Source organism: Drosophila mojavensis, unplaced genomic scaffold (assembly GCF_018153725.1).
Source record: "Drosophila mojavensis isolate 15081-1352.22 unplaced genomic scaffold, ASM1815372v1 contig_277, whole genome shotgun sequence".
NCBI lineage: Eukaryota > Metazoa > Arthropoda > Insecta > Diptera > Drosophilidae > Drosophila > Drosophila mojavensis.
In genome coordinates this window covers 2,591,295-2,605,765 of record NW_025318822.1, presented here as the reverse complement: position 1 = coordinate 2,605,765, position 14,471 = coordinate 2,591,295, and the positions used below count along the sequence as shown (strand labels likewise).

The 14,471-nt window shown below is 40.4% G+C and overlaps 5 protein-coding genes across 6 annotated transcripts; 3 read left to right on the top strand and 2 right to left on the bottom strand.

Annotated features, from left to right (window-relative positions):
* Nucleotides 1-449: 449 nt before the first annotated feature.
* LOC6574161 lies at nucleotides 450-2,314 on the top strand. The gene is made up of 3 exons (XM_002000183.4): nucleotides 450-845; nucleotides 943-1,096; nucleotides 1,159-2,314. Exons 2-3 carry the CDS (start codon nucleotides 969-971, stop codon nucleotides 2,111-2,113), a joined length of 1,083 nt encoding a protein of 360 aa, XP_002000219.2. The 5' UTR covers nucleotides 450-845; nucleotides 943-968; the 3' UTR covers nucleotides 2,114-2,314.
* A 241-nt stretch (nucleotides 2,315-2,555) lies between these two features.
* Nucleotides 2,556-3,421, top strand: LOC6574160 (DNA-directed RNA polymerase II subunit RPB7). Its single transcript, XM_002000182.4, has 4 exons — nucleotides 2,556-2,665; nucleotides 2,720-3,040; nucleotides 3,101-3,238; nucleotides 3,298-3,421. Exons 1-4 carry the CDS (start codon nucleotides 2,654-2,656, stop codon nucleotides 3,346-3,348), a joined length of 522 nt encoding a protein of 173 aa, XP_002000218.3. The 5' UTR covers nucleotides 2,556-2,653; the 3' UTR covers nucleotides 3,349-3,421.
* Nucleotides 3,422-3,606: 185 nt separating this feature from the next.
* Nucleotides 3,607-6,671, bottom strand: LOC6574159 (small G protein signaling modulator 3 homolog). Its single transcript, XM_002000181.4, has 3 exons — nucleotides 6,435-6,671; nucleotides 5,834-6,359; nucleotides 3,607-5,774 (listed from the first exon to the last, which is right to left on the bottom strand). The coding sequence occupies exons 1-3, from the start codon at nucleotides 6,498-6,500 to the stop codon at nucleotides 3,955-3,957; spliced, it is 2,412 nt and encodes an 803-aa protein (XP_002000217.1). The 5' UTR covers nucleotides 6,501-6,671; the 3' UTR covers nucleotides 3,607-3,954.
* Nucleotides 6,672-6,940: 269 nt separating this feature from the next.
* Nucleotides 6,941-11,310, top strand: LOC6574158 (trafficking protein particle complex subunit 10). 2 transcript variants are annotated; one of them, XM_015167297.3, is made up of 6 exons: nucleotides 6,941-7,070; nucleotides 7,132-7,355; nucleotides 7,452-10,055; nucleotides 10,111-10,453; nucleotides 10,554-10,559; nucleotides 11,006-11,310. In XM_015167297.3, the coding sequence occupies exons 1-6, from the start codon at nucleotides 7,046-7,048 to the stop codon at nucleotides 11,233-11,235; spliced, it is 3,432 nt and encodes a 1,143-aa protein (XP_015022783.1). In that variant the 5' UTR covers nucleotides 6,941-7,045; the 3' UTR covers nucleotides 11,236-11,310. The 2 variants fall into 2 exon arrangements, with proteins under 2 accessions (XP_015022783.1, XP_002000216.1); XM_002000180.4 differs by lacking the exon at nucleotides 10,554-10,559 and having other exon boundaries at nucleotides 6,948-7,070.
* Nucleotides 11,249-12,370, bottom strand: LOC6574157 (thialysine N-epsilon-acetyltransferase). Its single transcript, XM_002000179.4, has 4 exons — nucleotides 12,088-12,370; nucleotides 11,971-12,022; nucleotides 11,838-11,913; nucleotides 11,249-11,628 (listed from the first exon to the last, which is right to left on the bottom strand). The coding sequence occupies exons 1-4, from the start codon at nucleotides 12,160-12,162 to the stop codon at nucleotides 11,316-11,318; spliced, it is 516 nt and encodes a 171-aa protein (XP_002000215.1). The 5' UTR covers nucleotides 12,163-12,370; the 3' UTR covers nucleotides 11,249-11,315.
* Nucleotides 12,371-14,471: the final 2,101 nt, after the last annotated feature.

Below are 14,471 nucleotides of genomic sequence, written 5' to 3'. Positions count from 1 at the left end.
AGTTAAGAGCTCTGTTAACTCAACATTAACAGAACATCAAGTGTTAAAGCTGCACTTAACATTGCGGCTAAATGGGATTCAAAGTAAAATTTACGTTGTTTAAATGTAATGAATTTAGTATTGCTTGACGAATTGTTTTATGGTAGTTTAAATGTATTTTTATTTAGTATTGCTTAACTATTGATTTGTATATGCTTTTTTTTATATAATCTGGGCTGGAAACAATATGACAATATATTTTACATGTTACATACACAATATTAATATTGCGTAATATCCGTAACTATATTTATTGAAAAACTATCATATTATCATTTTAATGTATAGTAAACAAATGTGAAATACCTTCAAAAAGTAAATTCAATTTGAAGTTTTTGTGCTGACGGATTTAAAAAATGATTTTCATTGAAGTAATATGAATATCGATAACAAAACCACGCTGCCATATGGGAACAGACTTTTGTCATTTTTGCCTAAGATGACAACTCTTCACGTCTTTATTAACATAAACATTAAATAGTTAAGCCTATCTCTAATAATTTGAATAGTAGGCGCGCAGCGCTCTGTGCGGTTACACACATATACACACACAGCCACACGCATACAAACCAGAGCTGAAGAGCTTACAAACCGGTCGTGCATTATCAAAATTGGACGTACCAATCAGTACCAGTGAAGCCAGCCTCTCGCGCGGAACAATTGCTCAATTGTTTACACTTCAATTGCCTAAAGTGTAAATTGTACAGATTGTGCAAATTGTACACAAGTTTCTTAGTTAGCTTTTGTGTGCAAGGCAAAGAAATTCAGTCCACGACGTCCAGTTACTGACGCGTCTGCAAGTGCATGTGAGAAATGTAGCATTGTTAAATAACTTTCTCTTTTGTGGACTGTTGTATAATTATATCGATGATGTCTGCTTTACTTTGATTTCAACTATTTCAGTGGCACGTACACACAAAATCGACAACATGTCGAATGGCAGTAAAGAACGTGCTGAGAATTACTTAAAAAATCTTTTAAAAAATGGTAGCCAAGAGGGCGACAGCGAGGCAGAGTTGGACCTGCCGCCATGGTACGATGAGCAACTATTCAAACGGTGAGTGGTACAAATCAATCAAACTTTGTGTGCATATCTAATTATAAATTATCTATGAATAGCGGCCAGAGGTATTTCAGCAAATATCGCTTTGTGATGACCTCAGGCATGTTGGCTGGTTTAATTGCGGTTCTTGCCATTCCATCGATATTGCGCGTTCTTATCTGTACGGGCCAATCATCGAATGCTCTCACTGCCTATCGCCGTTATTTGCGCACTATTTTCCATGTACACGCCTGGTATTTCCAGCCGATTGAGGACAGGCGCAGCAAACTGTGGACGAGTATTGCGGCCGTGAGGCGAGCACATTCACGTTCGAGTCGGGCTTGTCAGCGACGTGGTGCCGGTCAGATAACACAGAAGGATTTGGCCTTGACACAGTTTGGATTCATCGGCTTTATAACGCTGGGCGCTCATCGCATATCATTGAATGATGATGATTTTCTCGAGGCCACATCGCATATGTGGCGGGTGCTGGGCTATTTGTTGGGCATCAAAGATGAGTACAATATATGTGGAAGCAATTGGGCTGAATCCAGGGAGCGTTTAGACATTGTTATGCGTAATGTCTATAGGCCGGCGCTGGAGAAAACAAATGAGGAATTTTATCATATGACCAAAGCATTAGTTCATGGGCTTTGGCATGTAAATACAATGCTCTCAGTCAACGCAAATATTTTCTTTACCAAACGTCTGGCGTACGTTAAAGGCTATGAATATTATAGCTTTGATTATCTTGAAGGTGAAAACCCTGATCCACAGCAAACATCACACTACTATGATCTGAGCTTGTGGGATCGCTTTATTGTTAGTTATGGTTTGTTTATTGTTACATACTTGCACAAGTATTCAATTGTACGCTGGTATTTCAATTTTCGAGTTTGGATAATGGATCTCTTTATGTACTACTTGCCAACCGTAGCCATTTGGAAATTTGGATTTAAGTCGGCCTATGTGCGCATATTCCGGCCAGGAGGTACGGCACATGAGCTGGAATTAAGTCTGAAAGAAGAGTAGTTGAGCGTTATCAGTTTATGTGTTAAGCGATTTTTGTGATGGGAACTTAGAAGTTATTATTTATTGTGCCTGTAATGTGTTATAATGTGTTTAGTTAAAAATCGAATTAATAATTGAAACAGCGTCCTATGAATGTTAAAGACTTTTTAAATATATTTATGCAATATGTAGCCATTAAAAACTTTTTTTTTATAGTTTTTATCAATGGTTTTGAAAAATGTTGCCAGCTATATGGAGGGTAAAATTTTATTTCTCAATTTTAGTTTTGATATATTCGTTACAATTAGGATGATTAACTACATTTATATAAATATATAAGTATGATATATGGACAAAATGATTCATTTGAAAATCCCGCCTATTTAATGCTTGCTACAGTTTTCAGCACTGGTACTATATCGATAGCGATAACAGCATTTATGATGAAATGTAATGCCGGCAATACTAATTATCGATAACAGTTTGTGTTTCGTTGCTTGCGTCTTTTTCTTGGCTTTCCAGAATTTCTTTAATTTATTGCTAAAATCAATAATAATAACAATGTTTTATCATGTAAGTAACAATGTACAGTTGGCGTTGACCCATACGTAACGTATATCCATATAGATATCGCTCGAGCACGAGATTCTCCTGCATCCACGCTACTTTGGACCCCAATTGTTGGAAACGGTGAAGCAGAAGCTCTACTCGGAGGTGGAAGGAACGTGTACGGGCAAATATGGTTTCGTGATTGCAGTCACAACAATAGATCTCATTGGGTCTGGAGTGATACAGCCTGGTCAAGGTTTTGTTGTATATCCAGTGAAATATAAGGCTATTGTGTTCCGGCCATTCAAAGGAGAAGTCCTCGATGCCGTTGTTAAGCAGATAAATAAAGTCGGCATGTTTGCGGAAATTGGACCATTGTCGTGCTTTATATCACACCATGTAAGCTGTTTCAAGGTTTATTTGCAGTGCAAACTGAATAACAACTGTACATTTTTTCAGTCCATTCCCGCTGACATGCAATTCTGTCCAAATGGAAACCCGCCTTGCTACAAGTCTAAAGACGAAGACGTCGTTATTTCTGGTGAGGATAAAATACGTCTAAAGATTGTGGGTACGCGTGTGGACGCTACTGGCATTGTAAGTTGATTGAAATCCTCATGTTCTTCTAATTGTGATATCTAATCACTTTCCAACAGTTTGCTATAGGAACTTTGATGGATGATTATTTGGGTCTGGTCTGCAATTAAGAAGTCAACTAGTGTACAATTTCTATATATATGTATATATATATATATATATATTAAACTTTAATGAAATGCATTTAAGATTTTTAAATATTTAGGTGTATATATATTATAAATACTTATAAGATTTGATTTAAATTCAAAGGTACATTATTTTGTAATTTAGTACAATTCTGTGTGCTGTTTTCTCTTTTTGTGTGGGAGCTAAAAATATGGATGGATATAATTTTAATTAATTAAATAGCAAGAACTACATTTATATTTATAAGCAAATATACCTTAATTTAATGATAAGCGTACAGCAAAGTTTATAACAAGCTAATTTTATATCCTTGCAATGCATATTTTGTTAGATGTTATCTACACTGAATCTGCAAGGATATGATGCTTCGGCTAACCGAAGATTAAAGTTTCTTAAAAAAGATTGCACAATAGCTAAAATAATGAGATATTAGAGCATAGTTTCTGCTTAGAATTTTTGTTCAGATTAAATACTTAGGAGGTTTAGGCAACGTGCATGATTGTACATACTTAATGAAGAGCGCTATGCAAATTTATATAAAAAGGATGTAGAAAGCTATGCAACGTATTTCCTCAGATCAGCCGGATTCATAGGTCCCAAGAGAATAAATGATGCTTAACAAGCATGTCGCGCACACCATCTTTAAGTGGCTGCGATTCCTTGCCGCGCTTTGGTGGCAACTCCCAGTCGGGATTTAGATTAAAGGCAAACTGTGAAAGTATGCGCAATTCGCATTTAATTTGCACCCAACCGGGCGAATCGATGAAACTCCAAGAGTGATACCACTTCTGCACAACCTCCTGGCACGCGCAGAGCACCTCTAGCCACAGATGTAGAACCTGTTCGTTGAGGCCTAAACAGATGAGGGAGCGCAGTTTGACATCCATTTGGGCATGTGCATTGTCGTGTGATTGATTGACCGCTTGCACGCAGCGATAGAGCAATTCCTCGGGAGTCAACACCTTGCCGTCTTCATCAAGGCGATAAGTTTTACAGAGAACCAAACGGCTGTACACAGACTTAAAATCCTTTTCCACCTCCAGGGAGGAAACTTCTTCAATGAACAGCCACGGGTGTATTGGACCCCCTAGAAATGTGGGTCGCTTCATGCCATGTTCGAGGAATGCTTTAATAGCTGGTGCCAGAGTTCCACGGACAAGATCCGTAACCGTCTCCGAGATAGCATCATCGCCAGCAGAGGTATACAGCTTGCTGCGCTCATCCAGCAGCTGCACGAACTTTGCTGGAAACCAGCCACGCAGTCCATTTAGCTCTCCCACCCAGCAATGCTCGTCCTTCTGGCTGATGATGGTGATGATATCGTTCCGCCTGAAGCCCAGCTCATCGTCATCATGTCGCTCAAAGTCATGCAAAGCCTTAGCCCGGCGCTTACGTGTGCGAGCAACATTAATGAAGTTCTCGTGATCCTTGGCATGGGATTCGCTGCTGTAGTTCGCCGTTAGTTGAATGTGTCCTGCCAGTTTTGGTTCGATGGTGATGAAGTGACGACCCACCTTTAGGATTGCCTCCCGCAGATCTACAAGTATTTCGGTCTGGCGTATGTTTTTGTTTTTCAGTTGATCTGATTCAGGATCGCCGCGAAATAGAAATGCTTCTAGTATCGATTTACTTTTTCGCACTTGCCGCCTGGACAGATGCTGCTTAGGCAAATTGGCTGCCACCTCTGGATTGCCTATCTGATGGCCCTGATCTGCCATTAAATAGGCCAGATGGCGACGACGATGTGTGTCGATTACGGTCTGGCTCAACGAGCCACCCACTTCGAGAGCTTGCCGGAACAGTACTTCAACGTCATCCACTTCGCAGCACATTGAGAGCGAATTAAAAATTTGGGCAGAGTTTTCCAGATGCTTGAGATCCTGTTCCTTCACTTTTAGCATACCGAGCGTCAGCTGGAATAGTACAATGGAGCCCTCGTAAAAGAACCAGTCCCAAATGCGCACCAATATCTTCATATGCACCACATTCGCGAACAGGGTTAGGAACCAGTGAAGTGTTATTAACGATAGATCGATGTCGTGACGCTTAAGCGTATCATCCACGCTGGATAAGTAGTTGGCTATTAATGTTTGCATCACACGCTGATCCGCTTGAATGCCAAGCAATGTTGAGCTGTAGTACGATGCCGGGAGGAGATCCTCAACAATAGTGACCATCATCCAAAATGCATTCTCCTCCTCCATGAACAGCAGCAGGCAGGCAACAATAACTCCGGTGCCCTGGCAGTAGCCAATGTCCGGAAAAAGCCACGCAATGCCGCGCAGGATGCGACGCAATCGTGGAATGCCCGTTCCGTTTGGATGACTAAAGCACGCATTTGTGGGCAGGATGCGCAGTAGATCCTTTTCAATTTGCTTCGAAGTCATTAACTGATCGTTGCTGGAAGCTGTGAAGTTGAAGAACATATATTAAGCTGTTTATTTGTCTTGTGCATTGCATACTTACCCTTGACTATTTCCTGATAGCTAGTTTCGCTTTTTTGCTTTTTGGAAAGCGCACCGGATAGTCGCATCCACATTTGTGGCCGCAGACTGTGTGGTATGCCATTCTGCACCATTTTGCGTAGTTTTTCGGTGCGTTGCAACAGTTGGTCGACATGCTCCCAGCTCAGTTCGTTGATTTCCTTGTTGTGGGCAAACTCGAGGTGTGCGATCCACTGCAACCGTTGCTGTGCATCTTCCACAAAAGGTATGCTGAGCAGTTTATTTGAGCTTTGTTCGGGGCCATCCTCTTCCTCGACGCGAAAGCCGAACTCATCGAATCGGTAGTCGGGCTGGTCGTTGGGCCCCGCTGCTGCCAGTTCCGATTCGCCACCCAGCTTAGCGAGCAGTTCCTGTGGCCACATTGAAGGCGTCAAGGCTGAAAAGGGTCCACCAGGACTTGGACGCAAGCCATCTGCGACACTCAGTTCTTCCATCATGACTGGCAGCTCACCTACATCATCGTCAGAACTCAAGGTCTGCATTTTACGCTGTGTTGGTAGCGTGGAAAATGAGCAATTTTAATTAGATTGATAAGCAATCTATCATCTCAATTGAATTGTTACCGTATGTTCTTCACGGCCCACGTAACCCTCGTGGTCTCGACCAAAAATGCTTCTGGCCATATCCATATTCCGTAACAGTTAATTGTCTGTGCACTTAAACATTAAGCTATCTAAATAAATATGGTGTTTTTTATTATTTACTTGTAAAACTCAATTGTCTTTTTTAATTAGTACTGCATTGTTTCTAGCAACACCTCAGCTTTCGCCCGCTTTCAGCTGTTCGATGAATTTTTACTATCGATATAAAATGAACAATAATAATGCTATGTGGCTTTTATACATTCCTGTTAAAAGGTAACTGTTAATCAAATTTCATCAATTTTGGCTGCTATGTGTTCGTCCTATTTAGTTGGGTAATAGTTTCGTTTTTAATCAACCCGTGTAAGCAAAATATGAAAATTATTTTATATAAATTATATATTATATTTCTAAACGAAATTAATGCTGTTCTGCCTCTGTTAGCTGTGAATAACATTAAGCGAAATGTTAAAATTCATGCCAAAAACATATGTTGCATTTGCACCGATATCAGCTGTTATCGTGTTGTACGTTGACTGTTTGCTTTGTGCTGTCCCCAAATGAAAATAAACTATTTATAAATTAAGTTAAGAATGCAGATAAAGCCAATTATAACCTGTAAGTAGAGTGCGTTAGTAATACATTTGGTTAATTTGATATAAAATGTGAATGCTTTCAGATTCTGGCTCATTTCCGCTTTTTCGATCCCTTGAAGCGCAAATACTAAATGCAATCCCATTGGATACCTGCGAATGGCGACGCACCTTCCAAAGACCAACGAAACATGTTCGCTTGGAGGCTCAAACCCAGCAGTTCAGTGTCGAACCACTGGAGCGATATAAAAAGGGCGATTGGAGCATACTTGAACATCCCATATTGCACATATTTGTGACCGAATGTAATGTAAGTGGATATGTGGGTGTGAGTGTGCATTGGGGATGTTTATGGGGCGGACAAATAAGAACGACAGTAGTAAATACTTTCATATTTTTATCTTAGGACATTGACACATACAAAGCAACGATAAGAGAGGAAATAGATTCGTGGCTTAAACTATTGTCCAGCTATGGCATATCTGATTGGATGATCCTATTGGTGGAGACGCTGGACATGCGGAAAACGAAGAACCTATTGCCTCGAACAACGGTGCTGGATAAAATACGTTTGGATTTCGGCAGTAAAAACGATGATCGTTGCATTTCCGTATTGAATCCAGCTAAATTTGAGCAAAAATCAACGGAATCTTTTCGATGCTTGGTGCAGCGCATCCGTTTCCTAATGCTCACCAGTTACAATCGCAACATTGCCAAATACGAGGAGTTAATACGGAGTAAACGGGAGAAACGTAATCATGATGATTGGGACTTTCGTCAATATTTCTTTATGCAGGAAGATCTGGCACTCATTTTTGAGAAATTAGAGCTACCAACAGAGGCCCTAATACAATATGATGAGCTGGATGCCATGTTTTCACAGTTCATCACGCACACGGGATTCAATGAGAAGCAACAGTGGCTAGCATATTTTAAGCGTCCGCTTACAGCTTTCCATGGCATCTGCCTGAGCCGCGTGGACAAATTTGAGATGCGTCAGAAAATACGGAATGAAGGAGTCTCCCTTTTAGAGTTCCGCAACTATTTGTTTGAGCGACAAGCTTACCTATTGCTCACTTGCAATGACATACCGGAGATAGCGAAACGTCTATTAGGTTTTCTTTTCTCCACGTTGCGTGAGGTGGAATTTATCAAGTTAGACTGCCAGGAGGGTGCGCTGAGCTGCTGGGAGTTTGTCTGTGCTCTGGAAGTGCTGCAGCTCTGCGAACAGGCGATGGAACCTAATGAAGTGACGTGCTTCCAGCACTGCGCTCCCATATGGAATCTGGCCAAGGACAAATTGTATGAGCTGGGTAAACTCTGCGGTTTATTGCCAGGCTGTACACCCAGTTCGGAGCAATTGCACATTGTGGTGCAGCTTTCATCAGGCATTGGTGATGCACCCCCACAACAGCAGCAACAATTTCTGCAAGCTATGCCACAGCTGCGTGATCGTTCGCCGAATCGAAAGCCTAAGCTGTCGGCGGCACAACAGCTCAAAGAGGCCTTGGGCTCCAATCAAACCTTCCAAAAGCTCTACCTAGAGTTGGCGGAGCTAGCAATCAGCACCTATAAACACGTGACGCGCTTAAGATCTGCGCGGTTGGTTGGCCTCGATCTGGGCAAATTCTACTGCGCTTTGAATGAACCTCACAAAGCAGTGGGCTTCTTTACGGATTTGTTACGAGAATTGAAGGCAGAGAACTGGCATATGCTTAGCTCACAGACATTGCTAGAGCTGGCTAACTGTTATCGTAAGATGGGCGATTCGCTGGCTTATACCAAAACCTGCAGTTCCATATCCTGCTGTGCCGAACTAGAGATTCTCGTACGCACCTTTTACTTTGATGAGTTCCTGAAGTCATTGAAATCGCTGGACACCACCTTATCGGCACAGCCATCCATTGAGAATGCCAACTACTGTGTGCTGGAGGATCATTTTCGCACACTAGACATCGAAGTGCTTAATACGAAGCCAATTATACAAGATGACCACCTGCTGGTGCAATTGAGGCTGGAAAGTCTGTATCCTCGAGAAATCGTAGTTGATTGCATGAAACTTTGCTATGAGCTGCATCTGAGTAACGATTTGGAGACAGGCCTGCAGGAAGTGGCTCTCGTGAAGGACTGTGCATCGCGGCTGAAGGTCACTTTGCAGCTCTTCCATAAGCAGGACAATACGCTCAACTGTGCCTCGGTCGTATGTGATACGCCGAAAACGAAACAGCCTGTGCGACGGACCAGCAGCACCAAGCGCAAGCTGTCGCCCAGTGTTCAGGCGGACTTCACCAACGTCGTGCAGACTACCAATATTGCCCTCCAGCCGGGCATTAATCTCGTCGAGCTTAAGGGCAAGGCAACGCGCGTTGGACGTTGGCAGTTTAAGCAATTGTGTATTACCATGTCAAGCTTGGAGTTTCTTTCGGAGCAGTTGCCGTCGAATTTGCAGCCGCCGAGTTTCGAGATTTGCACCAAGCCGGCAAGCGCCTCGCTAGAATTCAAGACACTAATTGCGGGTATTGTGCAGCCCATTTATTTGAATGTATCTGGCGGCAGTTTCATCTTTCCACCAGATGCGCAGATCACGTTGCGATGCTCGAAGAATTTACGCATACGCCAGGCTCTCAAATCCGATGAGTCGACGCTGAGTAATAGCGACGTCGGCTTCGAGAATGTTTTGCAATTGCCTTTGCTTCAATTCAAATCTTTCGAGGAGCGTCGCATACCGCTCGAGGTGCTTACCGATATGCCTGGCCGTAAACTATCCAAACATCATGAACATCACATAACGCTCAGTTGCCCTTGGTCGCGCACTGATCTACAAATCCCAATTGACTTTCAGCCCGCCATGGAGGCAACTTGCCGGCTTCACACGTGCGGTACGCAAAAGTTCCTACAGGTCATTATGAAGGGTCTGGATGCACGGCTATTGCTGCAACATGCCAAGGTGAAGTGTGATGTGGCCGGCGTGCGTCTCATCGATCTCAATCCTGAATCGCAAGCACCAATCGTAAGTGAACAAAAAACTTGTAGAGATATATATTAACCTTTTCTCGCACTTGTAGGAAATTTATAAGTCTTTGACGGTTACCTACCTCTATGAGATACAAGTAGAGCCGTTGAAAGCAGAACACGAACTGCCCATTGTCAAGGTGCACTTTGTGGTCAAGTATGCAACTCCAGCACAGCCACAAATCTGGCGTAATTATGGCTGTGCCTTCGATCTGGTCGACTATTCAACGCTCTTCAAGCTGCAGGCACAGCTGGAGCCGAACGAACTCTGTCGCCTGCGCACTGTTTGCAACCTGAATATAAAGATAACCAAGATCAATGAGAATCCATATGTCGATCTCATGTACGAGGTGCTTAACGATCAGAATCTGTGGGCCGTATGTGGTCGATCCGCTGGTAAGTCGTCATTTTTCCACTTTAACTGGAATATCCCATTTGCTTATTATTTAATTCTAATTTCTTGACACGTAAAATACACTTTTTAATGCATATAAAGACATGGGTAAGTTTTTGGTTTATGAACACTCGTAGTTGCAATCAATTAGGAATATTTATCCAACATAAATCCTTCAAAAATAATCGAGCATCTAAAGTCTGTCAAATAGCACTAATCAATCAATTTACAAAATGTGCCCTTAAGGCACGATAACATAACTCTGTAAAAGCTAACTGCCGATGATAATTCGAAATAAGACGTTATAATGATAAATACTTGACAAGCAAATATATTTACTTCAGGTTTCTTAGCTATGATTAAAAATAATTATTAATATGTTATATAAAGGCTTTTAGATGTTCTTAGTAAATACTTCGGTCTGACCGAATTTTGCCGTTCAAGTAGTTAGGCAATTAATTGGTTCATTTGAAAGACAACAAATTTACGCTTACATATCCTATTTTTATTTTTGTGGATTCAATTCCATTCTAATAAATTCAACAATATTTCAGGCGTCGTGTCCATGAAGGATGTGGACTGTCATTCGATATCGCTGGATGTTATGCCACTAAGTACTGGCTTTCTGCCCATGCCCAGTATACGACTGTCTAAGTATACAGCGGGTGGCAAGAATAAAGCCGATGCCCATTCCAGGGTGCATCCCTTTCCACCCGGCCAGGTGTACAACTCAACCAAAAGCATGCAGATCCATGTCATAGCCAGCGTCAGCGGTGACCAGTGAATAGCCAAATTAATTTAGCAAAGTATTATTTATTGTTAATAAGGCCAACATAATAGACAGATCAAAGAACTTCCAGCTCGTTAACTCTTTAATTCTTCAGCTAGCTTGGCCAATTGTTGTTCCTCTACGCGGTAAAATTGCCAACACTCCGACTTGGTTAAATTCGTTGCGCCTAGATGATTATAGAATTCACATGCCGGATTCCAGCTGAGCACGTGGAAGTCCAATCGCCGGCAGCCCTGTCGAACCGCAATTGCTGCTACCTCCCGAAACATTCGCGCACCGGTTCCCTGCTTACGATAAGCTGGACGTACATAGAGATCCTCAAGAAAAAGTGAACGTCCTTGCCAGGTGGAGTACGAGTAGAAGCAGATCGCATAGCCAATGCTGGCGCTGTTAAAAGAAATATTAATATGTTGATTTAATGCTGTCAAAATCTTTTCCGATTGTCGAGTCGAACAACGAACGTAAATGTTTGCCAAACGGGAAATCTGTTTGACCGTTTGGTCATTTTGATCAGCAAACATTTGCGTAGCGACTTTCAATTTGACGCCTGGCTAGCCAATGATCTCATGTCTTATCAGGTATTTGTCCTCATTTACTTTGTAGTATTGTCTGTGAGCACATAGACTTGACAATACTCGTGTCCGCCATCCAAGCCCGAATCACGTATCAGATCTGCATGTGGGCAAAAGATCAACAAGGTGACAAATTCTTCTCTAATTCAATACTCACCCTGCTCGCTCAGCTGCGGGCCGTCGCTCATGCGCTCAAAATCGGCCAGTTCCTTGGGAAAAGTTTAGTTTACTCTGCATCATTGAGTGTATTTAACACATATACATTATACTTTACTTGGATCATTTCTACGACGGCTTTCATATCCGTCTTTTCAGCCCTACGAAACGTAAAATTATCCTTCTGTGACATTTTGCTATGGCTTTAATGACTGATTCGTAACGTGGTTCTATGAAAACTAATCAGTTTTTCTATTCGGTTATATTGCCGGCGAATGAGCTTATCTAAAATCTCAAGTGTAGCGACCTTATCATATGGTTTATATACATATACGGAGTTGTCGCCTTTTACAAATGTAGTGTTCATGGAACTAGTTCAAGATGTGTTATAAAAATGTATTTAAGTTAATAATAATTATAATAAATGAATAATAAATAACTACGTCCTCGTGTTTTAATTAATATTTTTTTAAACTGGTAAATACACGGTGGCAAAAACATGATGAAAAAGAAAGTGTGTGACTGTAACATATAGTCACAGCACGTAAACCTTTCTGTCTTAGGATTAATTAAATATGTTGAAAATGTGAACATTTTTTCATTTCGAAATATTAATTATAATATTCGTAAATGCAATTCGAATATTAAAAAATTCTGTAAAATATTTTAAGGAACTTCTCAAATGTTAGCTTTAAAATCAAAGGGAAAAGTCTAAATGAGGATCCCAGGAAAATTCATTCTTCCAGCTGAGCTCAGCACAGCTCATAACACAGTTTCAATCTATTTGATTTTACAGTTTAGTTGCCTGCTGCTCTTCACAGAGCTGACTACTTGCTCTGTCTTATCAGCAGTCGAACATTACTTATGAGCATGGAGCACAGCTAATAAACACAATTGACCCCAAAGCAAACCTCTAGAGGCGTTTTACATATTTCAATAATTTATTTCTGCTTTTTTCAATTCCTTTTAGGTTTGCGTTTGATTTTTATTTTTTAAATCTTTTACTTATCTTCGACGGCATCGTCACGATGATGCGACTAATGATTGTATGTATAATTATCTATGTATATATAGATGTTTATATGTATATGTATATTTACATATATGTATGTATATCATTTATAGTGGGTTGGTCTTCAAGCTGTAGCCTCTGCGCACTTTTCAATTTCATTGGTATTTTCCAACAGAGTTGTTGTTGTTGAATAGCTCGGCTTATCTGGTTGGCGTTTCGCTTATTGTAATTCCCGCTTTTAATTCCTTTTAAATGACCATTAATATTTTATATTTAAAATAAATTATCGCTGGGCACCCAAAAGGAAAACAATGCAACAAAGCCAAACAAAAGAAACAAAACGCTGATAAACCAAGTCTCTGGGTATTTGCTTCGGGAGCAGCCATGTTCTTGACTCTGGGATATATACATACATGCATTTATATTTATATACATACAATTTTATTTTATACATATATAAGTTCTCAATGGCTGTACTGTATGACCTTTATGTTGTCCGAGTCTTAAGTCGGGAGTCTGGCGTCTACAGCATTTGGTCTTTATCTTTTGCCCGTACTACGTCTTCCGGGCTTTGGTCGTTGTTATTGCCGCCCACTCTCGTCGATAGGGCGCGGCCACACCCACACATTATTATCGGCTTACGATCCGGGCCCTTTATCTCTTTCTGGGCTGACCACGGCGCCTGCTTAAAGTTTTTGCATTCAGGTTATTTACCTTCTTATCTGACTTTTCTAACCATTGTTTGACAATCTCGGCTACTCTTTACCCCTTATCAGTTTGCAATATGTGTTTTTGTGTTTTTCTTTCATTTTATCAGTTATTCTGACGTCACCGCGAGCCGTCGTTTTGTATATTGCCAAGTAGTTTCCCTTTCTTATTCCGTTTATCGTTCTATTCATGTTGTTATCTTATTTATTTTGTATTCTTTTAAATTTTTGCAGACACCCAACCAGACAGTCTGGAGTGTTCCTTTATTTTTATCAAAGTTAATCTACAAATAACAATTGTGAAATTAGTCATCAAACGTTTTGGGGCATGTATATATAGTCTCCATATTTATTATCTTATAAACTCTTAAAGAGATTTCGTGATATGTTTTTGTCTTTTAGTAATTTATATTGTTAAATTTATTATTTAAATTATGCTCACATAATATAAATAAAACATGTGACTTATTCAAATAAATATTTTATATTTTCGAATTATTAAAAATGTTAAAAGTCAAAACATGATCGGATGCCGGATCTTATGTATATACACACTCGTCACAGAGGCCAGACTTTTAATTAATCATAATACAAAATTTGATGGTGTTATACACAAACAATACTACTTTAAATATATGTATGATAATATATTATTAGATGATTGCTACACATTTATTAAACTGATTGTTGAACAGATAGCTGATTGAATCTGTATACAAATTATTTATTAAGTTGATAAAACCATTCACAATTAAATATACCTTTCGTAAATGCTGCAATCTT